Source organism: Theropithecus gelada, chromosome 1, assembly GCF_003255815.1.
Source record: "Theropithecus gelada isolate Dixy chromosome 1, Tgel_1.0, whole genome shotgun sequence".
Taxonomy (NCBI): domain Eukaryota; kingdom Metazoa; phylum Chordata; class Mammalia; order Primates; family Cercopithecidae; genus Theropithecus; species Theropithecus gelada.
The window spans coordinates 58,809,088-58,835,664 of record NC_037668.1 but is presented as its reverse complement, the minus strand read 5'-3'; the positions used below and the strand labels follow the sequence as shown (position 1 = coordinate 58,835,664).

Here is a 26,577-nt window from a genome sequence, read left to right as displayed (position 1 = left end):
CCGTAGACCCACCAAATTTATCTATATTCCTCCTATAACTCAATTCAGTCAAAAGAATTCTCTTGGTTGGGTGCAGTGCCTCATGCCTATAATCCCAGCACTCTGGGAGGCCAAGGCAGATGGATCACTTGAGGTCAGGAGTTCGAGACCAGCCTGGTCAACATGGTGAAAACCCATCTCTACTAAAAATACAAAAATTAGCTAGATGTGGTGGCATGCGCCTGTAATTCCAGCACTTTGAGAGGCCGAGGTGGGCGGATCACGAGGTCAGGAGATTGAGACCACCCTGGCTAACACGGTGAAACCCCGTCTCTACTAAAAAATGCAAAAAATTAGCTGGGCATGGCAGCGGGTGCCTGTAGTCCCAGCTACTTGGGAGGCTGAGGCAGGAGAATGGCGTGAACCCGGGAGGCGGAGCTTGCAGTGAGCCGAGATCGCACCACTGCACTCCAGCCTGGGCGACTGAGTGAGACTCCATCTCAAAAAAAAAAAAAAAAAAAAAAAAGAATTCTCTTATGGGTCTTTTTGGTTCCTCCATACATTTATGTAAAACTGGACAACCCCAGCTGCAGTTTAGCAGAAAGTAAACTTGGAAAGAGGATCTGATTTAGAATCCTAGCTTTGCCATTTATTAATCAATGGACGATTACTTAACTTCTGAGAAGAGTCTCTTTATCTATCAAACAGAGTTAACAATTTCTTTAGGGAGATTCAATAACACAGAATGTGTGAAAGTGCTAGCATAGATTAGGCTTACACATTTTTTTTTTTTTCAATTTTAATGTAACTCCTCTTCTTTGTAAATATTGGATACTCATTAAATGTTCATTGGATGAATATTCTGAAAAGTTTCTTCATTCCAATTTATCATATTTCTCTTTCCCTAACTCCAAGTCACTTCTAAACCATCCCTTTTCAAAATATGCTACTGAAATAGTAAGTTAGAACTATAAAGTTCTCTCTGAACATTCCTAAAGACCATCCATCCTTGATAGTAATATATAAAACCTACACTAATTCAAGCTCCATCTCATATAAGAAAAAGCTGTAGGTGGCCAGGCACAGTGGCTCACGCCTGTAATCCCAGCACTTTGGAAGGCTGAGGTGGGCAGATCACCTGAGGTCAGGAGTTTGAAATCAGCCTGGCCAACATGGCAAAACTCTACAATACAAAAAATTAGCTGGGCGTGGTGGCTGATGCCTGTAGTCCCAGCTACTCCGGAGGCTGAGGCAGGAGAATCACTTGAACCCGGGAGGTGGAGGTTGCAGTGAGCCAAGATTGCATCATGCCACTGCACTCCAGCCTGGGCAACAGAGCGAGACTCTATCAAAAAAAAAAAAAAAAAGGAAGGGAGGGAGGAGAGGAAAGGAAGGAAGAAAGGGAGGGAAGGGAGGGGAGGGGAGGGGAGGGGAGGAGGGAAGGGCGAGCTGTACGTTAGGATCCACTTTAGAAATCCGAGTTATTCTGTGGAGAGCAGAGTGTTCTTCCCCTTCTTTTGTGCAGCACCTGATGAGTGAGGGCTTCATGATCAGAAAAATCAGTTTCACCTCCAGTGCTACACTTCCTTCTTCTGAGCTCTGGTACCTTACTAACCTCTGGGGATACCATAAGCCATAAAGAAAAATGACAGAGGCTTTAAAGAGCAGAGTTGTTTGCTATTTGTTAAAATGGTATTATCCTTTGTATCTTGACTATTATATTACAAATTGGGATCAACTTAACAGAAGTCAAGAGCCACAATTATCTATAACTGACTGACAGTTACAAAGTCTATCCTCCAAGACCTCACATTATTAGGAGGTAAAACTTCTGTCAACCATACAAAGCAAGTATGAATGCAAAGTATGAATATCAAGCACAAATGATACCATTAAAATACTACCAGCTCAGGCCAGTTGTGATGGCTTACGCCTGATCCCAGCACTTTGGGAGGCTGAGGCGGGCAGATCGCTTGAGCTCAGGAGTTCAAGACCAGCCTGGACAACATAGTGAGACCTTGTCTCTACAGAAAAATTAGCCAGGTGTGGTGGTGTGTACCTGTAGTCCCAGCTACCTTGGGGGCTGAGTGGGAGGATCACTTAAAACCCAGGAGGGGGAGGTTGCAGTGAGCCAAATCACACCACTGCAGTCCAGTCTGGGCAACAAAGTGAGACCTTGTCTTAAAAAAAAAAAAAAAAAAAAGAGGCCCAGTGGCTCACATCTGTAATCTCAGCACTTTGGGAGGCCGAGGCGGGTGGATCACCTGAGCTCAGGAGACTAGCCTGGCCAACATGGTGAAACCCTATCTCTACTAAAAGTACAAAATTTAGCTGGGTGTGGTGGCGGGCGCCTGTAATCCCAGCTACTTAGGAGGCTGAGGCAGGAGAACTGCTTGAACCCGGGAGGCAGAGGCTGCAGTGAGCAGTTGCAGTGAGCCAAGATCGCACCATTGCACTTCAACCTGGGCAACAAGAGCAAAACTCCCTCTCAAAAAAAAAAAAACTACATGCTCTTATAAGACACTGAAAACAATTTTTTGGCTTTACTTTCACTTCAAGAGGAGGGAGCCAACATTAATTAATTCCTACTATGTCTCAGGCATTGTATTTTTATAGATGATAGCTTATTTAACCATCATAGTAATTCTATGGAAGAGAATTACTGTGAATAAATGGAATCTCCATTTAACAAACAAGAAAACTGAGGCTCAAAGACATTAAGTGACACCTTAAAGGCTCACATAGTAAGCAAAAGAGCTGGGACTAGAATCCTGATTTTGTCTGGTTTCAAAGCCTCTGCTCTTGAAACAAATATAATGCCTTCTCTACCAAAGGTTGATAATTCATTCAGTCATCAAAGATGTATCAAACACTTAGTATTTTCTACCCATCCACCTAAGATTGAGATATACAACAAAACAGACAGAACTCTGCCCTCATGGAGCTTAGCGTCTTGTGAGGAAGATAGACATTAAACAAGTATATAATTAAATACAGTGTGAACCTATTTATTTACGATGGGTAAAAAAATTTCTGAGGAGACAATATTAGGGCTGAGACCTAAAGGATGAATACAAGATGATGGAAAAGTGGGTAGTTAAAAGGAAGAATGTCTTAGTCTGTTTGTGCTGCTATAACAAAATACCATAGAAATTTATTTCTCACAGTTCTGGAGGCTGGGAAGTTCAAGATCAAGGTGCCAGCAGATTCTGTGTTTGATAAGGGCTCACTGTCTGCTTCCAAGATGGCACCTTATCCCTGTGTCCTTTGGAGGTGATAAATGCTGTGTCTTCCCACAGTAGAAGGAATGGAGGGGCCAGGCAGCTCTCTGTAGCCTCTTCTATAAGGGCATTAATCACATTTACAAGGGCAGAGCCTTCATGACTTAACCACTTCCCAAGAGATTAATACTTCTTAATACCACCTCTTAATACCCTCATGCTGGGGACTAAAGTTCAATATGAACTTTGCTATTTCTCCAATATTCACTTTGAAGCCTAATCCCCAAATTCAATGGTATCAAGAGGTGGGGCCTTTAGGCTCTGCCCTCATGAATGGATGAATGCCTCATAAAAGGGCTCAAAAGGGTGAGTTCACTCCTTCTGTCCCTTCCGTCATGTGAGGACGCAGCACTTCTTCCCTCCAGAGGATGCAGCAGAAAGATGCCATTTTGGAAACAGAGAGTAGTCTTCATCAGACACCAAATCTGCTGAGAACTTGATCTTAGATTTCCCAGCCTCCAGAACCGTGAGAAATAAATTTCTGTTCTTTATAAATTACCCAATCTCAGGTATTTTGTTATAGCAGCACAGACTAAAAAAAAAAAAAAGAAAAAAAACAGCATGTGCAAAAATCCTAGAGACAGCAAGAACTCAGACTGTTCAAAGCTATTAAGGAGGCCAGTGTGTCTTGACTATGAGCAGGGTAGCACAAACAACACTGTGAGAGCACGCAGTGGTAAGCTGTGGAAGGTCCATGTCTGTATTCAATTGTAATGAGAAGCTACTGAAGGGCTGTGAGAAAGCAAAATGTCCAACCTACTTTAAAAATCTTATTCTAGGCCAAGCACAGTGGCTCATGCGTATAACCCCAGGACTTTGGGAGGCTGAAGTGGGAGTATCACTTAAGCCCAGGAGTTTGAGACCAGCCTGGGCAACATAGTGAGACCCCATCTCAATTTTTTCTTTTTTGAGACAGAGTCTCACTGTGTCGCCCAGGCTGGAGTGCAGGGGCGCAATCTCGGCTCACGGCAAGCTCCGCCTCCCGGGTTCACGCCATTCTCCTGCCTCAGCCTCCCGAGTAGCTGGGACTACAGGCGCCCACCACCTCGCCCGGCTAATTTTTTTGTATATTTAGTAGAGACGGGGTTTCACTATGTTAGCCAGGATGGTCTTGATCTCCTGACCTCGTGATCCGCCCACCTCGGCCTCCCAAAGTGCTGGGATTACAGGTATGAGCCACCGTGCCCGGCCCCATCTCAATTTTTTAAAAAGAATTTAAAAAAAAAAAAAAATCTTATGCTAGCTGCAATGTGAAGAAGAGATTGGAGAGGAGCTACAATGAAGCAGGGATCCTAGTAAAGATGAGGCAAAAGACGGAGAGTTTTAACTAATAGGGTGCCAAGGGGATAAAGAAGTACACAGACCACAGATATAATTAGGACTTGCAAACAGACTAGAGTGGGAGGGAAAATCAAAATCAAATCAAGAAGAAAACTCAAGGATGATGGCCATATGTGTAGTCTGGGAACCTGCAGGATAGTGGTTCTATTTGTTGAAGTGAAAACATCTAGAAGAGAAACAATTTGTTGAGTGTCTTGGTATGTTCTGTGTTACTTTAACAGAATACCAGAGACTTGATAATTTATAAAGAACTGAAATTTATTTGGCTCATAGTTCTGAAGGTTGGAAAGTCCCAGAGCAAGGTGCCAGCATCTGGCAAGAATCTTCTTGTTGTGTCATCCTATGGTGGAAGGTAAGAGGGTAAGGAGAGAAAGAAATCCCAGCACTTTGGAAGGCCGAGAAGGGTGGATCACGAGGTCAGGAGATTGAGACCACCCTGGCCAACACGGTGAAACCCCATCTCTACTAAAAAATACAAAAAAGTAGCCGGGCAAGGTGGCGGGCGCCTGTAGTCCCAGCTACTCGGGAGGCTGAGGCAGGAGAATGGCGTGAACCCAGGAGGCGGAGCTTGCAGTGAGCTGACATCCGGCCACTGCACTCCAGCCTGGGTGACAGAGCGAGACTCCATCTCAAAAAAAAAAAAAAAAAAAAAGAGAGAAAGAGATCAAACTCACAGCCTCATGTCTTTCAATAATTGGCATTAATCCATTCAGGAGGTGGAGCCCTCATGATCTAAATACCTCCTACTAGGCCCTACCTCCCAAAGTTGATGCACTGGAGATTAAGTTTCCGAAACATGCTTTTTAGGGTACACATTCAAACCACAGCAGTGAAAAAATAAATTAATTTTAAAACATAAATTAGACATGCTGGTATTCCACTGATGATGTCAACTACAAACTTAAATATCTGGAGCTTAGAGAAGGCACATGTGATTGCCACGTGTTCCATTGGCCCTTCCCATTTAAGCTGTAATACTCGAGACAGACTTAAGTGGACAGGAACATCAAACCCAGTTGTCACTCTCAATCTATTCTTAACATAAATGGTGAGTTTTCAAAGCACAAAAGAATATACCTCTCCTTGGAAAATAGTGTAGAGAGCAGGCAAGTTTTCCATGGTCTCAGGCCTTCCCGAATTCATCCTTAATATTCTATGGCTCCTCCATTTCTCTTCTATTAAAGCTAACACAAGTGTCCTGTCATAAAGAAATTAGACACCAATTAGATATCTGCGTTAAAGAAATGAATATGCACATAATCCACAGCTATTCTCTACAGAATAATACCACTAGGTTTAATACCATACACTTTTATCCAAATCTCTTTTGTTTATTCTAATTGTGGGGAATTTTGGAAACCTTGATCCTATTTCTTAACAATTTCTTACTTACCCAAGGCTATTAAGCTACTAATTTTGCTGTGTTTGTTTTTTTAAATTGCTATTTTTGCTATTTTTTTGCCAGGGGAAGAATTTTGGGGGAGGGGGGGAAAAGAAGGTAAGTATGTTTGACCAGATCTCAAAAAAATGGAATAACAGAAATAAAAACATTAATGGAGCACTTACTATGTCCAGGCACTGTGCTAAGCACTAGACATGCAATCTCATTTAATTCTCAAAACTCAGGCTGGGTATGGTAGCTCACACCTGTAATCCCAGCACTGTGGGAGCTGAGGTGGGAGGATCCCGAGGTCAGCAGTTCCAGACCAGCCTGGCCAACATGGCGAAATCCCATCTCTACTAAAAATACAAAAATTAGCCAGGCATGGTGGTGGGTGCCTGTAGTCCCAGCTACTTGGGAGGCTGAGGCAGGAGAAACACTTAAACTGGGGAGGCGGAAGCTGCAGTGAGCTGAGATCACGCCACGGCACTCCAGCCCGGGGAACAGAGTGAACTCCATCTCAAAAACAAAACAAAACAAAACAAAAAAATTCTCAAAACTCTTAAAATGTAGGTTATATTACTATTATATTATACAGATGAGAGAACAAAGGCTCCAAAAGTCAAATTACTAAGCATGTCAAAAAGCCAGGAAATGGGGAGTCAAACCCCAGAGTCCATTCTCTTAACTACTATGCTAGGTGTTAAATCTGAAATGACTTCAAAGAGAAAAGGTCTTACATTTTTTTCTTGATAAAATTGAAACACACATACACACTGTGAAAGTTCAGATAATAAAAAAAATTCAGCTAATACATTAATAATAAAGAAAATGAAAGAAAATTAAATCATCTGTAATTCAATTTGATTTATATTCTTAGTTTTTTTTATATGTAGAAGTGGTTTTTTAATGGAATCATGAAATCATTAACATTTTCTTATAGCAATTCATACACATCCACAACTTTTTATTAACACCTACCTAATAATCCATTGTTAGATGTACCAAATTTATTTAACTATATCTAAATTATGTGAAAATGCAGATTGCAGTTCAGTCTGAGGTGTTACCTGAGATAATGCATTTTCAACCAGCTACTAGGTGATGCTGATGCTGCCTAAGTAGCAAAACTTACAGCTTTGGATACTTACCTTAGAGATAATCTTGCTCAGTCTCCTGATTTTAAACAGAGAGGAAACCAGCAATCTAGCAGCTCTTAAACATGCCTCTTTACTCTGTTGGATAAATCACTGCCAAGATAAATCTAATGGTACTATCCTCAGTTCTCTTTCCTCCCAATTACACTTGACACCAGTAAAACCTGAAATTATTTTTCTTGTGTTTTCACAGGTAAATACTTTCTTCTCTCCTCAACTCTCACTGCTTCCTTTCACTTTCAGAGGATGACTTGATGTGCTGCTTTTGGTAAGTATTCCTGATTGACAATGACCATCCATTAAATAGACAGCTTCACTTGAAACAGAAATGAAAGAAAATCCTGTCAGGACATCCAAACCCTTGTTCTAACATTATCCCATAGCTCAGGAACACCCTTGTCCTCAAGTTCCATAAGACAATCTTATATCCTTATAATAAACTTGCCCTTTTCTGCTTAGGTCAGCCAAAGTGTCTTTTTATTACTTTACTAAAGTACACAGAGATAATACAGGCAGATTCGTCAGTTCTTGAGAAATAGCTCATAAACAGGTTAATTCCAAGTTTTACATTCTGGTTAAATCCTGCCTCTTCCATTTCATAGCAATACAATCTCATCTCTAGCCTGTCCCTTCCCTCTGTCCAGTATCCCTTATCTCACATGCTAGAATAGGAGTTATTAATCTATCAGGTTCTATTAGGAGATGTTTATTATCCCTCCAATACTTGAAACATACAGAATCCACAGGGGCACCAGCAGCTGAAACATCTAAATTAACTTCAAACATCTTAATCTATCATCTGTTCCTCTGCACACAAAGGTCATAGGCCAGATGCAGTGGCTCACGCCTGTAATCCCAGCACTTTGGGAGGCCAAGGCAAGTGGATCATCTGAGGTCAGGAGTTCGAGACCAGCCTGGCCAACATGGTGAAACCCCATCTCTACTAAAACACAAAAAATGAGCCAGGTATGGTGGTGCACACCTGTGGTCCCAGCTACCTGGGAGGCTGAGGCAGGGGAATTGCTTGAACCTGGGTGGCAGACGTTGCAGTGAGCCGAGATTGCGCCACTGCACTCCAGCCTGGTGACACAGTGAGACTCCATCTCAAAAAAAAAATAAATAAATAAAAATGGCCGGGCGCGGTGGCTCAAGCCTGTAATCCCAGCACTTTGGGAGGCCGAGGCGGGTGGATCACGAGGTCAGGAGATCGAGACCATCCTGGCTAACATGGTGAAACCCCGTCTCTACTAAAAATACAAAAAACTAGCCGGGCGTGGTGGCGGGCGCCTGTAGTCCCAGCTACTAGGAGGCTGAGGCAGGAGAATGGCGTGAACCTGGGAGGCGGAGCTTGCAGTGAGCCGAGATCGCGCCACTGCACTCCAGCCTGGGTGACACAGCGCGAGACTCCGTCTCAAAAAAAAAAAAAATAAAATAAATAAATAAATAAATAAATAAATAAATAAAAATTAGCCAGGCATGATGGCGGGCACCTGTAATCCCAGCTACGCTGGAGGCTGAGGCAGGAGAATCGCTTGAACCGGGGAGGTGGACGCTGCAGTGAGCCAAGATTGGGCCACTGCACTCCAGCCTAGGCAACAGAGCAAGATTCCGTCTCAAAAAAAAGGTAAAAGCAGAAATGAATTTACATTGTTGCTTACAGACTTCTGCTGTGATCAGTATATAAAAAGCGAGACGGGCGGATCACAAGGTCAGGAGATCGAGACCATCCTGGCTAACACGGTGAAACCCCCGTCTCTACTAAAAAATACAAAAAACTAGCCGGGCGAGGTGGCGGGCGCCTGTAGTCCCAGCTACTCGGGAGGCTGAGGCAGGAGAATGGCGTAAACCCGGGAGGCGGAGCTTGCAGTGAGCTGAGATTGTGCCACTGCACTCCAGCCTGGGCGACAGAGGGAGACTCCATCTCAAAAAAAAAAAAAAAAAAAAAGCTAGGTTTAGTGCCCCCAGATTTGCACCTCCTGTAGAACAGTGGCCTAAGAAACCCCGTGCAATTCTTCAAGAAGGAAACTGGGGCCAGGTGCAGTGGCTCAGGACTGTAATCCCAGCACTTTGGGAGGCTAAGGCAGGAGGATCACTTGAGGCCAGGAGTTCAAGACCAGCCTGGACAACATGGCGAGATTTTATCTCCACTTTAAAAAAGAAAAAATCAGCCAGACATGGTGGCTCATGCCTGTAATCCCAGTACTTTGGGAGGCCAAGGTGGGCGGATCACAAGGTCAAGAGATCGAGACCATCCATGGTGAAACCCCGTCTCTTCTAAAAATACAAAAATTAGCTGGGTGTAGTGGCACGCGCCTGTAGTCTCAGGTACTTGGGAAGCTGAGGCAGGAGAATTGCTTGAACCCAGGAGGCAGAGACTGCAATAAGCCAAGATCGTGCCACTACAGTCCGGCCTGGCGACAAAGCAAGACTCCATCTCCAAAAAGAAAAAAAAGAAAAAAATCAGCCAGGTGTGGTGACATCAGCCTAAAATCCCAGCTACTTTGGAAGCTGAAGCAAGAGGATCACTTGAGCCAAGGAGATCAAGGCTGCAGTGAGGTACGATTATGCCAATGCAATCCAGCCTGGGTGACACAGTGAGACCTTATCTCAAAAAAACTGGCATGCATTTTTGAGGGAAAGCCTGAAATATAACAGTACAGTACTCCCCCCATCCACAGCTGTACTTTCCACAGTTGCCGTTACTCACAGTCTACCACGGTCCAAAAACACCAAATGAAAAATTCCAGAAATAAACAATTCATAAGTTTAATACTATTATGTTGTTCTTATTAGTGTGATGAAATCTTGTGCCATCCCACTCTGTTCCATCTGGGATATGAATCATCCCCTTTGTCCAGCATATCCATGCTGCATACACTAGTCACTTAGTGTATATTAAGTGCCCATTAGTCACATAGTAGCCATCTTGGTTATCAGACTGTTGAAGTATCTCTCCTTGTGTTCAAATAATCCTTTCTTTACTTAATAATGGCCACAAAGCAGAGTAGTAATGCTGGCAATTTCGGTATGCAAAGAGAAGCTGTAAAGTGCTTCCTTTAAGTGAAAAAGTGAAAGTTCTCAAGGAGAAAAAAATTGTATGCTAAGGTTGCTAAGATCTATAGTAACAATGAATCCTCAATGTCTGAAATTGTGAGGAAGAAAAAAACATTCATGTTAGTTTTGCTGTTACACCTTAAACTGCTAAAGTTACAGCCACAGTGTATGATAAATGCTTAGTTAAGATGGAAAGGCATTAAATTTGTGGGTAGAAAATACAAACAGAAACGTCTTCCAATTGACAGCAACTGGGTTCAGCAGTGGCCACAATTTCAGGGATCCAACGAGGGTCTTAGAATGTATCCCCCATGAACAAGGGGGTATAACTATAACAGGTGTACAATTTCAGGAAAGTAAATGGTTGTCATTTTTTAAACATGGAATATAAAACTTTTTTTCAAATTCTGTAGAAACCTAGGGTTCTACCATGGTTACCCAGAGGCTCCTTAGTTAATCCAAATTTATTCTAAAAAAGTCAACTTCCAGGCTAGGAACAGTAACTCACGCCTGTAATCCCAGCACTTTGGAAGGCCAAGGTGGAAGGAATGCTTGAGCCCAGAAGTTCGAGGCCAGCCTGGTAAACATAGCTACACCCCATCTACACAAATATTTTTTTTTTTAAAAAAATTATGGCTGGGCATGGTGGCTCACGCCTGTATTCCAGCACTTTGGAAGGCCAAGGTGGTTGGATCACTTGAGGTCATGAGTTCAAGACCACCCTGGACAACACGGTGAAACCCTATCTCTACTAAAAATACAAAAAATAAAATAAATTAGCTTGGCATGGTGGCACATGCCTATAGTCCCAGCTACTCAGGAGGCTGAGGCAGGAGGATCACTTGAGCCCAAGAGATGGAGGGTGCACTGAGCAGTGATCATACCACTGTACTCCAGCCTAGATGACAAAATGAAACCCTGTCTCAAAAAGATTAAAAAAAAAAAAAAAGTCAACTCTGAAGTATCTAGGTCACCACAAGGTCCGAGACCAATGAGGCTGGCTCTAAGTCAACCAACCAGAGGTGAGCCTCCATACCAAAGGCTGGGGGAGTAGAACCCCTAAAGAAACTAGAGCTGGGGGAAGTCCCACTCAGAGCAGTTGGGTAGAAGCTTCTCCTCAGTAATTAGGCAAAGGCCAATTATTACTGATTCACAGTTAATATCCCAGCCTTTTGGTGGGCGACAGTGAAAGGGGGAGTGAGTGAGAATTACTGAAAGGGTGCCTGCTGTAACAATGTATTCTGCTTTGATCCAGTTTACACATTAAAATGCTGTGTAAGATTTCACTTGGAAAAAAAAAAGAGTTCTGCTACTTTTTTTAAAGAGTATACAGCCGGGCATGGTGGATCACGCCTGTAATCCTAGCACTTTGGGAGGCCAAGGTGGGTAGATCACGAGGTCAGGAGATCGAGACCATCCTGACTAACATAGTGAAACCCCGTCTCTACTAAAAATACAAAAAATTAGCTGGGCGTTGTGACAGGCGCCTGTAATCCCAGCTACTTGGGAGGCTGAGGCAGGAGAATGGCATGAACCCAGGAGGCGGAGCTTGAAGTGAGCCGAGATGGCACCACTGCATTCCAGCCTGGGCGACAGAGCGAGACTCTGACTCAAAAAAAAAAAAGAGTATATATCATTAAGTCAGGCATGGTGGCTCACACCTGTTAATACCAGTACTTTGGGAGGCCAAGGCAGGTAGATCACTAGAGCCCAGGAGTTCAAGAACAGCCTGGGCAACATGATGAAACCCCATCTGTATTAAAAATACAAAAATTAGCCGGGCATTGTGGTGGGCACCTGTAATCCCAGCCACTCGGGAGGCTGAGGCAGGAGAACTGCTTGAACATGGGAGGTGGAGGTTGCAGTGAGTCGAAATTATAAATTATAAATTATAAATTTCCTTTATAATTACCCAGTCTCAGGGAGTTCTTTAGAGCAGTGTGAAAATGGGCTAATACACGGTCTAAATCTAAATTTTGTAGAGTATAGCTCTAACACTAACTAGGTCCCAACATTAGAGGAATCAATGTGGATATCATTCATGAAGAGGCTAGGATGAGCAAGGTCCGGATCCATTCATTCAAACATGAAACTAAGGACCATTTCTTATTTGATTTTGTGTTCCTGATATACTACAAGTACTCAGTTTTTCTAAATGAGTGAAATGAGCCTTACTATATGCCAAGCACAGGTAGAGAAAGAGGGGGGAACACTTTATGGTCTAAAGGATATAGAAGAAGGAGCTAGGTCCCATTTAATATGTTGGACAGATCAACAGATGGAACACTTTCTTTTTTATTTTTTATTTTTTTAAGACAGAGTCTTGCTCTGTTGCCCAGGCTGGAGTGCAGTGGTGCAATCTCGACTCACTGCAACCTCCGCCTCCCGGGTTCAAGTGATTCTCTCACCTCTGCCTCCCAAGTAGCAGGGACTACAGGCATGCACCACCATGCCCGGCTAATCTGTGTACTTTTAGTAGAGACGGGGTTTCACCATGTTGGCCAGGCTGGTCTCAAACTCCTGACCTCAAGTGATCCGCTAGCCTCAGCCTCCCAAAGTGTTAGGATTACAGGTGTGAGCCACCGTGCCTGACCGGGACACTTCCAAATGTCAAACTGGTGGTCCAAGTTTTCTCCCTCCCACCAAACTCTAGAGTGACCATGTAAGATAGATGCTTCTTCCTTTCAAATTCCAGTTATGGACCTGTTGAGAAAATAGCCAAAAGCAGGAAAGAGGAATAGTAAAATGCTAGGAAATACACAAAAGATGAACTCAGAAAATGTAAAAGCTTAAAGGAATTATGGAAATAATTAAATCTATTACTCTTATGCAACTGAAAATGAAGCCAAGTGATGTGACAAAGGCTGCTCACAGTTAGCAACATTGGTACAAGACCCCAGGATCAGCACTTATTCTACCACCCAACACTACTCTTTCAGTCAATTATTCCTAAGATCTCTTCAAAGCCTTATAATAGCTAATATTTGAGTGCGTCATATCTGCCATGTATTAATCTAAGAGCTTTACTTCTCTTAATTTTCTTTTTAAAATTTTATCTTCATGACATTCAATAATTCTCTTCTTGACTATCCCATAAAACAGGCAATTATCATTGCCATTTTAAAAATGAGGACACAAGAGAAACTAAGTAAACTTGTTCAAGATTGTAAAATATGAATGATGGAGATGGGATTCAAATCATTTTTAGGGACATTTTTTTCCTCCCTTTGTAGAATGTGGAATTCTTGTAAGCATGCCCTTGTCTTGCACATCATATCCTTCCTCCCCAAATCTCCAGTGCCTAGCACAGTGTAAGATATGGAAATTGTCTACTGAAATAGTGAAGTATTTAATTTTACCCCATTTAAATTGTTAATTGATCAATTCAGTATGCTATTGATTGTTGTTTATATATAAGATACTTTATAAACGTGCTTTCAATCCTTAAAACTCCTTTACAAAGCAAGTAATCCTACTTTACAGGAATGAAATAACTTGTCCAAAACCACATAGCAAGAAAGAGACAAATCTTAGGCCATTCCAAGAGCCACACACACCTGCCACTAAACCACCCTTTTATTCTTTTTTTTTTTTTTTTTTGAGACGGAGTTTCACTCTTGTCACCCAGGCTGGAGTGCAATGGTGCGATCTTAGCTCACTGCAACCTCCTCCCAGGTTCAAGCAATTCTCCTGCTTCAGCCTCCCAAGTAGCTGGGATTATAGGCACACACCACCATGCTCAGCTAATTTTTGTATTTTTAGTAGAGACAGGGTTTCACCATGTTGGTCAGGATGTCTTAAACTTCTGACCTCAGGTGATCCACCTGCCTCGGCCTCCCAAAGTGCTGGGATTACAGGAGTGAGCCACTGCACCCGGCCTAAACCACCCTTTTCAACACCGTCCCTGTTCTCAAAGACCTCTTAGTCTGATAGGGATAATTGTGACCAATTTTACTGCAATGTGATAAGTGCTAAAGCAGAAGCTCGGCGGCCAGGCATGGCGGCTTATGCCTATAATCGTAGCACTATTGGGAGACCAAGGCAGCAAGATCACTTGAGGCCAGGAGTTTGAGACTGGCCTGGACAACATGGCAAGACCTTATCTCTACAAAAAATACAACAATTAGCCAGGCATGGTGGTGCATACCTGTAGTCCCACCTACTGGAGAGGCTGAGGTGGGAGGATCACTGGAGCCTGGGAGGTCAAGGCTACAGTGAGCCATAATCACGCCACTGCAATCAGCCTGGACAACAGAGTGAGACCCTGTCTCAAAACAAACAAACAAAAGTAGTAGCTAGGAAGAGAAAGAGGGTCTGGGGGAAACAGGGAAGTTAAACAGATAACTGAGTAAGCCTTTTAGGATAAACAGAAATCCTCTAGCAGAGAATACTGTTCTTTGACCTCATTAGAACCTGATTTATTGGCCTCTATTTTCTTCCAATCTATCAGCCCTCCCCTTTTTCTTCAGTTTTCTTCCAAACCAGCTTAGATTCCATAGCCCATCATTTCAACAACACTCTAAACTCCCTTTAACTCTGTCTTTATAGTTAACTGTCTGGCAGTACCTCTAACCTGGTCAGGGACAGTTGCAGACAACAGAACCCATTTAAGCAGAAAGGGATGTACTGCAATAACAGACTTTGGCAGAACTTCCAGGAACAACACCTAGCCCACAAAATAACACCACCTTTGCCACAATCCAAGAAAGTTATGGCTATTACTGCAGCAAGTCACCAAACCAGGGAGCTATTGACTGGAGAACTTACTGCCATGACTGGCAGCAAAACTGGATGACTCATACCCTCCTTCTCTCCACATTTAACTCGGTTCCAAATTCAATTTTCACCTTAGATGCAAAGGAGTCTAGAAAATGGTTTTTAGTTTTCCAGATTTTTCAGTAAGAGAAGACATATTAGAGGTTAGAATGTGTCTTGAGCAAGCGATGTCCTTGCCATACCCAGACAGGTTTTCTCCATGTATGCACTAAACCACTGAATATGCTGGAAAAAAGTTTTTGATTTTTTTTTCCTTACATCCTACTATTTCTCTAGTAACCTCATTCTCCCACACTCCACAATGACTTTCAAATCTTCTATAATATTCTCAAATTTCTCACAATTGTATCCTCAACTGGATCCTGGATAATCCCTTATCTCCATCGGTTAGCGCATCCTCTCCTCCTCTTTACAATCATATCTATGAAACATACTGTGTAGGTTCACTACCTACATTTTCTTGTCCAAATCCTTGCCTCATATCTGGCTTTTTGCCCAATCACACCAACAAAATAACTCTTGCTAACGTTACCATGACCTCCATGATGATAAAAGCCAAAATATATTTTTCAATCTTCATGTTATTTAAATTCTAGAAGTTTCTATCACAAATCATTCTTTTGCTTCTGAAACATTCCTCCAGTCTTCCTTCCTTCCTTCTGTATCTCCTGTAGGTTGATCCACCTGTTCTTCACCATTAAATGTTGGAACTAGTCAAGGTTCTGACTTAGGTGACCTTATCCACACCTATGGCTCAATTCACATATATACAAATTATCCCCAATTTTATATTCCCAACACAAATCTCTCTTCTGAGCACAAAGCTGTTTCAAACTGGCTCCTGGATATCATGAATGACCCCACACAATCAATCAGTCAAAACTGGTCTCAGCTGGGAGCAGTGGCTCAAGCCTGTAACCCCAGAATTTTGGGAGGCCGAGGCATGTGGATACTTGAGGCCAGGAGTTGGAGACCAGCCTGGCCAATACGGTGGAACCCCATCTCCAATAAAAATACAAAAATTGGCCGGGCACAGCGGTGGCGACTGTAATCCCAGCTACTGGGGAGGCTAAGGCAGGAGAATTGCTGGAACCTGGGAGGTGGAGGTTGCAGTGAGCCGAGATTGTGCCACCGCACTCCAGCCTGGGCGACAGAGCAAGAACCTGTCCCCCGCAAAAAAAAACAAAAACAAAAACAAAAAAAACCAAAAAACAAAAAAAAAACTGGTCTCTAGTCGTCTTCTAGTGTTCCCTATCCAGCTTGGGGGATTCCGTGATAGTGAGTGAATGGTACCACCATCTATCTATTCAACTACCTAAGCCAGAAACCTATGAGTTACCTTTGATTCTTGTCTTCACTCACTAAAATCAACCCTTCACCAAGTTCCGCCCATTTTACCTCCTACATACCTCTAGAATCTGTCCAATTCTCTGCAGTTCCACCCATTTCTCAGTCCTCACTGACATCTCTGACCAGGATTACTGTATATCCTAAGTGGTCCACATGTATCGACTAGGGCTTCCCCAGCCCCAATCTGTTCACACCACTGAGCCTGAGAAATCAAGCCCCCTCCTCCACCACACCCCACCGGGGGAAGACGGCTCAGTGGTATCCCATCCGTTTTAAAACAAAAGCTACAAATTCCTGCAAGGTCTGACCGCTATCACGTACAGCTTCATCTTGTACCATACTCCCCTTCATTCTCTTTGTATCAGTCACACTGGCTCTTTGTGCTTTTAGTCATTTTTCCTCCCAAGTGCCTCAGGGCTCTGAACAAGTAGTTCTCTACGAAAGGTTCTGCCTTTACCTCTTCACTTAATTAATTACAATTCTTCCTGGAGCTACCAGAGCAGGCATCTTTTCCTCTGAAAAACCTTCCTGCTTATTTCAGGCACTCAGCATCAAACAGCACTAGGAGGCATTTCCACGTATTAGTGAGGTCATTGTTTAACGTTTTCCCCACCAGACTTAAACGCCCTGAGAGTAGGGACCGTGTCTGGTTCACAACGTACCCCCAACGCGCTGCTAAATAAATATCAGCTGAACGACTGACGCAATGACCACGTTCATGGGCATGAGTCTCAAATTTCTCAACAAGACTGCGCTCTGGAGAAGGAGTCGGACATTTCCTTCATCATTGTCTCTCTCAGTGGGGCAGAGACTAGGCCCTAATCAAAAACTGCAAAATCAGTGGCAGAAACAAGTCAGCCTCCTCGGCTAAACGGGGCGCCGGAGGAAGTTGGGACACAGGCCTTTCTCCCTGGGAATGCCCAGCACAGGAGTGGCCACGACGGGCGCTCTTGAAGAAGGGAGCCGCAGGGACTGGGTCTTGCCGCCAGAGACCCCCAAGGCTCCGCTCCCGCCCGGAAAGGGAGCCCATGCTACTACTTACCACAGCTGGGGACTCGCGGCCCCGCCTCCCACCCCTTGCTATCGGCACCCTCAGCTGAGAAGGGCAGCTTCAGACTGCACAACCGAGGCGTCGCCTTCAGACTCAGGCTGCCACCCACCCAGCTCTTCCTCATACGTACTAGGCGTCAGCTCCAGGCCCCCGAGTACCGGCGCTGAACTAAACACCGACCCCAGTCAGCCAGCGCGTTTCCACCCACAAGACCCAGCGCGCCTAGGGAGGTCGCCAGCTCCGTCCACCAATCCTGGAATCGCACTCTCATGACGTCAGAAAGATATGCCCAATAACAAGAGACTATCCGAGGGCGGTGCAAATGGGTATATTGAAAACCGATTGGTTTTTCCAAGCTGGAAGTTGTGGAGGAAGGACTAAGCTGGAACCAATTGCGTGGCGCCTGAGGGGGGCAGCGCGGTCAGTGGCGGCGCTGAAGAGACCGGTTGCCGCCATGATAGAACAACAGAAGCGTAAGGGCCCAGAGTTGCCGCTGGTTCCAGTCAAGCGGCAGCGGCATGAGTTGCTGCTGGGAGCGGGGTCGGGCCCGGGAGCCGGGCAGCAGCAGGCGACGCCGGGAGCTTTGCTGCAAGCGGTAAGTGAAGAAGCAGGCGGCCTTTGGCCCTCAGCTCATCTTCCTCCCCTCAGAGCGCTGTATCTGGTGACCCGGCACCGACCCTTTCCCGCATTGCGGGGGGCAGAACGAGAGTTTCTACCTAGAGTTAAAGCACACCAACATTGTAAAAGCGCCTCATAGCCTGCGGATGCTCAGTACTTGTTCGCCGGTTTGGCGCTGGTTTTCAGCCTCTCGACTGCCTTGTGAGGTAGCGTTAGAATTAGCGTTGAGAACCTTGGGCTCACAACCCGGACCCGGGCTTAAGCATCCTGACTCTAACATGGATCTAGCGTAGAACAGAAATTCCGAAGACTTTGTAGAATGAATGAATGAGAGAGGGAGGAAAAGAGGGAAATGATTGGTGTTGGCTCGTTTTGGGACTTTGGGCAAGTTGCTTTTCCCTTTATTTCTCTGCACTAGTATTATTAACAACTGAATAGCAGCTAACATTCATTGACTCTTGTACTAAGGTGTTTCGTATATGAAATTTCCATTGATCTTGGTAGCAGCCTGTTAGGAACGTTATTAACCCATTTTGCAGATGGAAAAGCAGACTTATCAAGCACGTGATAGATGTTGAACTGAGAAACCATGCTCCTAACTATATTTTTTGTAAGATAGAAATAGTGATCACACTTCTAATGCCCTGTTTAGGCTCAGACGAGGAAATACGAGTGTCCTCTCATCTCCTCAATAAATCCTGCTGGCACCGTTCTCAAAATAGATCTAGAATTGCTACTTCTACCATCTCCATCACTGCCTCATGGCCTAAGCCGTTATTATCTCATCTGGCATTTTTGTAGTGGGACCCTAACTGGTCTAACACTTTCTGCCTTTGTAGCAGCACCTGTTACCAAGCCAATAACCAAAGGAATCCTTCTAAACAACGGATCACATTACATTCTGCAGAAAACTTTCTGGTGGCTTTCTACTTCATCCAGAGTAAAAACCAAAATTCTTATAATTATTTGTCCTCTTTCCCTTTACCTCTCTGACCAATTTCTCATTGCTCGCCTGGCTTCAGTTACACTCTCTTCCAAACCTCTGCCTCTGGACCTTTGCATTTGCTGTCCTCCCTGTGGGATTGCTCTTCCCAAATGTTCACATGGTTTATTATTCAGCTCCTGCGAATATTTGCCCAAATGTAATTTTTTCAGTGAGGGTTTTCCTGACCACCCTGTTTTAAATTGCAGTACCACATAATGTGGAACCCACATTGCTTCTCTCTCTCTCTCTCTCTTTGTTTTTTCTTTTGAGACAGAATCTCTCTGTGTTGACCACTGGCTCGCTGCATCCTACACCACCAGGGATCAAGTAATCCTTCTGCCTCAGCCTCCTGAATAGCTGGGACCACAGACACGTACCACCACACCTAATTGTATTGTATTTTTTTGTAGAGACAGGATTTCACTCCTGAGCTCAAGCAATCTGCACACCTTGGCCTCCCAAAGTGCTGAGATGACAGGCTTGAGCCACCTTGCCCATCCCTTCTTTTTTTCTATAGCACATGACACCAAGTATGTATTTTGCTTGTTTTCTCTCACCTTCTCTCCTCCCTTCCCCCTTTCCCACTGGAACAGCAAGCTCCATTGTTTATTTTGTTCATAGCTGTTTGCCCAGTGCCTAGCACATAACTTTTTATTTTTAAGATGGGATTTTGCTCTTGTCACCCAGGCTGGAGTGGAATGGCGCGATCTCAGCGCACTACAACCTCCGCCTCCCGGGTTCAAGCGATTCTCCTGCCTCAGCCTCCCCAGTGGCTGGAATTACAGGCGCCCACCACCACGCCTGGCTAGTTTTTGTGTTTTTTTTAAGTACAGATGGGATTTCACCATGTTGGTCAGGCTGGTCTCAAACTCTTGACCTCAAGTGGTCTGCCCACCTCAGCCTCCCCAAGTGCTGGGATTACAGGTGTGAGCCACTGTGCCCAGCCTGCACATAACATTTTTTAAAACTAAATGAATGTGGCGGGGCTTGGTGGCGGGCACCTGTAATCCCAGCCACTCGGGAGGCTGATGCAGGAGAATCGCCTGAACCCAGGAGGCGGAGTTTGCAATGAGATGAGATCATGCCATTGTACTCCAGCCTGGGCAACAGAGCAAGACTCCTTCCCAATAAATAAATAAGAATGTGCTGGAAAGTGCTGAAGAGATTTGGGGATTATGGGTAGTATACTTCTCCCATTTGACAAGTGAGCATGTCAGCCCATGTTTAGATGAATTGACCAAGTGTCATCTTAGTGTCCAAGACCATAATCAAAACTACTTCACCCGTGCTGAGGATCCCTTTGCTATGAAAAAAATAAGAAATAAAAATAGGCCATGCGCAGTGGCTCATGCCTGTAATCCCAGCACTCTGGGAGGCCAAGGCAGGCAGATCACTTGAGGCTGGGAGTTTGAGACCAGCCTGGCCAACATGGTGAAACCCCATCTCTACTAAAAATGCAAAAACTAGCCGGGCATGGTTGTGCATGCCTGTAATCTTGGCTGCTCGGGAGGCTGAGGCACCAGATCCCTTGAACCCAGAAAGCAGAGGTTGCAGTGAGCCGAGATCACGCCACTGCATGCCAACCTGGGTGACAGAGCAAGACTGTGTCTCAAAACACACACACAAAAAATAAAACAAAACTATTTCACCCAGTACTCCGTACCATGCAGGGTTGTTGGGAAAGTCAGTTCTGTCATTCATTAAATGAGCCAGGCCAAATGTGGTGGCTCATTCCTATAATCTTAGTGCTTTGGGAGGCCAAGGAGGGAGGCCAGGAGTTTGAGACCAGCCTGGGCAATGTAGCAAGACCTCATCTCCACAAAAACTAAAAAAATTAGCACATTATGCTAGTGCATGCCTGTAGTCCTAGCTCCTCAGGAGGCTGAGGCAGGAGGATCACTTGAGCCGAGGAGTTTGAAGCTGCAGTGAACCATGATCACACCAATGCAGTCCAGCCTAGGTGACAGAATGAGACCCTATCTCCAAAAAAAAAGGTAGTCATACAACAAGAGCCGAGAGAGTGAACAAGAGAGTCATTATAACAGGTAGATGATGGAAAGTTTCAGGGAATATCAAGTTAGAGGCATTCATGTGAGAAGAGGTGCCATTCTCTGAGTCAGATGAAACCCACCTAATCATTGTTTTCCTGGTCTTTCCCTTCCACTCCCCACCCCCTAATTTTGTAGTCTCCTTTGCCTGTATGCAGTAGTTACCTTGTGCTTCTCTTTTGTTTAGGGACCTCCAAGGTGTTCCTCCCTTCAAGCCCCAATCATGCTGCTCTCTGGACATGAAGGGGAAGTATACTGCTGCAAGTTCCACCCCAACGGATCCACCTTAGCATCTGCAGGATTTGACCGACTGATATGTGAGGCATAGTTTTTGAATATGGAATAATTGTTCCTGCCAGAGAGTGATATTTTTTTTAAAATCTTGGGTGCCACAGAAGGTATCACTCTATGTTGGCAACATAAAGGCTGCATGGCTAATATGCTAAAATTGGGGCATGAACATGCTGAATGATCTTGGGTGTAGAACTTGGAGTCCATGGGGTAAATACAGAAGCCATTATTTTACTAGTTGGAAAGCGAGTTCTGGTTGGAGAATATCTTCCTCATAGAGGCAAATCTCCAGCTAATTTACCAAGACACTTAGCAATCTAGACATAACAGGTTAATGGCAGTAATGAAGAGAGAAATAACTTTTATTTTCCCAAAGGTATAAGGTCCTCTTAATTCATACCCAGAATCCTAGCTAGCATATGGGAAAGAAGGAATCCTAAAGTGGTAACTCCCTTAAATAATCTACGTACATCATTAGGATCTACGACCAGATTTCCGTTTTTGAGAAATAAGTAGAATTTCTCATACCCATTTAGAAAAAGTCATTTTATTTATACTCTAGCAAATGAAGCCAAAGGGCAAAAAAAAATTAGATGCTTCTGTTAGCTACTCTCTTGCCAGATTATGAGATGAAATGAGTTCTTTGACTCTTTTCTGTTAACTCTTTGCCTCGGTGGCGAGTGGATGATACCCATCTTCACTGCCCATTTTGATTTGGATGTTCTGGCTCTGTGATCCTTAAGCTTACTGGTAGCCAAACATCTGGATGGCTTAGGGATCTTTGCAGAACATATACGAATTATTGATATGCTTAATTTCATCAGACAAACTACATAGTTTTTTTTTGTTTGGTTGGTCAGTTGGTTTTTTAGAAACGGAGTCTCACTCTGTCATCCAGGTTGGAGTGCGGTGGTGCGATCTCAGCTCACTGCATCCTCCGTCTCCCAGGTTCAAGTGATTCTCCTGCCTCAGCATCCCGAGAGCTGGGATTATAGGCGTCTGCCACAACACCCGGCTAATTTTTGTATTTTTAGTAGAGACAGGGTTTCGCTGGTCTCGAACTCCTGACCTCAAGTGATCCACCCGCCTTGGCCTCCCAAAGTGCTGGGATTACAGGCGTAAGCCACCATGCCCAGCCTGAGATCTGTTGTTTTGATAAATTTATAAGTACCCTTTGCCTGGTAATGCTCACAGAACCCCCGTCTCCCTAACAGTGTTGTGGAATGTCTATGGTGACTGTGATAACTATGCCACACTGAAAGGACACAGTGGAGCAGTGATGGAATTGCATTACAACACAGATGGCAGGTGAGTATTCTGCATAATGGAATGACAGCTTCTCATACTAATTCTTCTTGGTGTCCTTTCACCTTTCATCTTTTCTCAGGAGACCCTGCCATCAAAAAGTACTAATTTTGGGTAGCTACTTTAGTATCTGATTTATCACTGTCACCCCAAGTGAGGTGTTTATTGTCTGTGTATGCGAATATAAAGATGTTATATCTGTCATTTCAACAACCCAGACAAATTTGTTTTCTCTTTTTAAGACATAAAGTGAATGTGATTTTTGTATGTAGGCTGGAGTGCAGTGACACAAACGTAGCTCACTGCAGCCTCAACCTCCTGCTCGAGGGATCCTCCCACTTCAGCCTCCCAAATAGCTGGGGCCACAAGTCCATGCCTCCATGCCCAGATAATTTTTAAAAATCATTCTTGCTATATTACTCCTGAGCTCAAGCAGTCCACCTGCCTCAGTCTGCCAGAAATGCTGCGATTAGAAGCATTAACCACCATGCCTGGCCTGAAATCAGCTATTTTTATTATAAAAATCAGTTCTTTTGAGAAACCAAAAAAAGCAGAAAGATGAAAAAATAGTCTATATTTCTACCACTCCAAAGATAATCACTTAATTTTTTTTTTTTTTTAATCTGAGACAGAATCTCGCTCTGTTGCCCAGGCTGGAGTGCAGTGGCGCAATCTTGGCTCATTGCAAACTCCATCTCCTGGGTTCACACCATTCTCCTGCCTCAGCTTCCTAAGTAGCTGGGATTACAGGTGCCTGCCACCACAACTGGCTAATTTTTTTGTATTTTTAGTAGAGATGGGGTTTCACTGTGTTAGCCAGGATGGTCTCGATCTCCTGACCTTGTCATCTGCCTGCCTCGGCCTCCCAAAGTGCTGGGATTACAGGCATGAGCCACCGCACCCGGCCAGAACTATGTGTGCAATCTTATTTGCTGCTTTTTTCTCTTAACATTGCTCAGCCAACATCTGATGTCATAAACATTATTTTAATGACTATATTATTTTATAATATATTATAGATAATATGGAAATCTGGCTATGCAAATTTAATTCCATTGTTAGATAGTCTGGTAAACATTCATTGTTTTACATTTCTGACCTCTAAAATCTTAGGGTGCTCCATAGCATTGTATACGTTTTAAATAAAGCATTAGAAAGCTGGGCCCAGTGGCATGTGCTTATAATCCCAGCTATTTGGGATCCTAAGGCAGGAGGATTCCTGGAGCCCAAGAGTTCAAAACCAGCCTGGGCAACACAGTGAGACTCCATCTCAAAAAAAATGAAAAAAGAAAGCATTATAAGATCAGTTATAACTTAGAAATCATCCTCAGAGGCTGGGCGTGGTTGCTTACGCCTGTAACCCTATTCACTGTAGGAGGCTGAGACAGGAAGATTGCTTGAACCCAGTTGAAGACCAGCCTGGGCAACATAGTGAGACCTTGCCTCTACAAATGATTTTTAAAAATTAGCTGGGCATAGTGGCACCGACCTGTGGTCCCAGCTACTCAGGAGGCTGAGTTGGGAGGATCACTTGAGCCCAGGAGGTCGAGGCTGCAGTGAGCCATGATTCCAGCCTGGGTGACAGAGCAAGATCTCATCTCAAAATAAAAAAAAAAAAAGAAAGAAAGAAATTGTCCTCAGAGACAAAAGAAAAAGTTTGGTAAAGAGAGAAGATTGGAGTAACTCAGCTGTCGGGTCCAGAGTACCACAGTCTCTCTGATCTCTGCAGCACCAGGGAGTTTAAATTAAACATTTCCAAGTGAGAGGGTGTCTTGTGTTTAAAATGTTACCTATCACAAAAGTGGAAAAGACAGAGTGAACTGCTACATTAGATGTATGTCATGGGGACTCAAAGAAGGGTCCCGCTTTTTTAAACTTCACAGGGTCAGATCTTATATCTGGACCTGAAGCACAAATAGGATTTTGGTAGGGTGAGGCATTTCAGCATCATGGGCAAACTGGCAAATCTTGAAAAATTTGGCACCTTTTGGCAAGTAGGAAAGATAGATTGTTACTGTTTATCTTCACTTTTTTTGTGTTCTTTCTCTTACTTTCTAGTATGCTCTTCTCAGCATCCACAGATAAAACTGTGGCTGTGTGGGATAGTGAAACAGGCGAGAGGGTTAAAAGGCTAAAGGGACATACCTCCTTTGTGAATTCCTGTTATCCAGCCAGGAGAGGCCCTCAGCTTGTCTGCACTGGCAGTGACGATGGCACAGTTAAGGTGGGTATTGTCTCTCTGTGTTCCAGTTTCTGAGGTGATGTAGTGTGAACCTTATCTTGCCTTTCCACTTATACTCTACCTTCCTCTGCAAAACTTAATTTTAGCAGTCATTTCCCATAACAGACAGTTGAAATTTTTCCCCATTTAAAATAAAACATTTAATACGTGTTTTAATTACCCTACAGAATAATAATAGACCCATAGAATAAATTGTTACTCGAAATAGGCCTGGCGCGGTGTCTCACACCTGTAATCCCAGCACTTCGGGAGGCCGAGGCAGGCGAATCATGAGGTCAGGAGGTCGAGACCATCCTGGCTAACATGGTGAAACCCCGTCTCTACTAAAAATACAAAAAATAAGCCAGGCGCGATGGCGGGCGCCTGTAGTCCCAGCTACTCGGGAGACTGAGGCAGGAGAATGGTGTGAACCCAGAAGGCCGAACTTGCAGTGAGCCGAGATTGCACCACTGCATTCCAGCCTGAGCGACAGAGCGAGACTCCGTCTCAAAAAAAAAAGAACAGCGACAGTAATATGCGTGTCTTTTCAAGGCTGTTGTGAGTATCCCAACCAACAGGGAGGCAGCAAAAAAAAGAAAAAAAAAAAGGCTGTTGTGAGATCACAGACAATATATAAAAAGTTCAGTGAATGGTTTTAGTATAGCACAAGATGGGAACTTAAGCATCATTTAGTCAGATGGTTTCCAGCCTATCTTTGTATGGTCATCACCTGAAGAACCTGTTAAAAATACCCAAACAATCTAGTTCAGTGGATCTGCAATGGGAATCAGATATTTTAATGTGTCCTTCAAGTGATTCAGTGTAGCCAGTCTGACATTCTGGGAGCCACTGATCTCATTGAGCATCCTCATTTTATAAATAAGGAAACTGAGACCTAGAAATAATAACTTGGCCGGGCGCGGTGGCTCAAGCCTGTAATCCCAGCACTTTGGGAGGCCGAGACGGGCGGATCACGAGGTCAGGAGATCAAGACCATCCTGGCTAACACGGTGAAACCCCGTCTCTACTAAAAAATACAAAAAACTAGCCGGGCGAGGTGGCGGGCGCCTGTGGTCCCAGCTACTCGGGAGGCTGAGGCAGGAGAATGGCGTAAACCCGGGAGGCGGAGCTTGCAGTGAGCCGAGATCTGGCCACTGCACTCCAGCCTGGGCGGCAGAGCGAGACTCCGTCTCAAAAAAAAAAAAAAAAAAAGAAATAATAACTTATCTCAGAGGCACACAAGGACACAGTACATCATAGTACCAACCATTTGATTATTTCTTTGACACAAATTTTGGACTCTGGTTGACATTTTAATTATTAAACAGTGAGGGACTTCAAAAGAGTACATCTGGGAGGCTACAGCCCCATACTTATTGCTTTTTAAATGAATTATTTGCTTTTTTTTTTTCTTTGAGACAGGGTCTCGCTCTGTCGCCCAGGCTGGAGTACAGTGGCACGATCTTGGCTCACTGTAGCCTCTACCTCCCAGGTTCAAGTGATTCCCCAGCCTCAGCCTCTTGAGTAGCTGGGATTACAGGTGTGCACCACCATACCTGCCTAATTTTTGTATTTTCAGTAGAGATAGGGTTTCACCATATTGCCCAGGCTGATCTCGAACTCCTGAGTCACAGCAATCACCTGCCTAGGTCTCCCAAAGTGCTGAGATTACAGGGGTAAGCCACCACACCCAGCCAAATTGCTTTTTTTTTTTTTCCCTTTCGAGATGGAGTCTTGCT

General features: G+C 44.1%; 2 protein-coding genes across 12 annotated transcripts in view; one reads left to right on the top strand and one right to left on the bottom strand.

Annotated features, from left to right (window-relative positions):
• The window catches only part of ZCCHC17 (zinc finger CCHC-type containing 17), a 68,426-nt gene extending 50,832 nt beyond the window's left edge, over positions 1–17,594 (bottom strand). For 4 of the 10 annotated variants that reach the window (XM_025379539.1, XM_025379609.1, XM_025379594.1 and 1 more), the window contains exons 1-2: positions 17,501–17,594; positions 5,679–5,799 (exon numbers count right to left, since the gene is read on the bottom strand). In XM_025379539.1, the coding sequence (XP_025235324.1) occupies positions 5,679–5,744 (66 nt within the window). In that variant the 5' untranslated portion in view covers positions 5,745–5,799; positions 17,501–17,594. Of the gene's footprint in view, positions 1–5,678; positions 5,800–16,814; positions 16,827–17,361 lie in introns of all 10 variants that reach the window. The other 6 variants (XM_025379531.1, XM_025379573.1, XM_025379548.1 and 3 more) reach the window with 5 other exon arrangements.
• Positions 17,595–17,729: 135 nt separating this feature from the next.
• SNRNP40 (small nuclear ribonucleoprotein U5 subunit 40) overlaps positions 17,730–26,577 on the top strand; it is a 38,821-nt gene continuing 29,973 nt past the window's right edge. For both annotated transcript variants that reach the window (XM_025379495.1, XM_025379486.1), the window contains exons 1-4: positions 17,730–17,965; positions 21,209–21,338; positions 22,527–22,620; positions 24,676–24,841. In XM_025379495.1, coding sequence (XP_025235280.1) covers positions 17,825–17,965; positions 21,209–21,338; positions 22,527–22,620; positions 24,676–24,841 — 531 coding nt within the window. In that variant the 5' untranslated portion in view covers positions 17,730–17,824. The remainder of the gene's footprint in view (positions 17,966–21,208; positions 21,339–22,526; positions 22,621–24,675; positions 24,842–26,577) is intronic.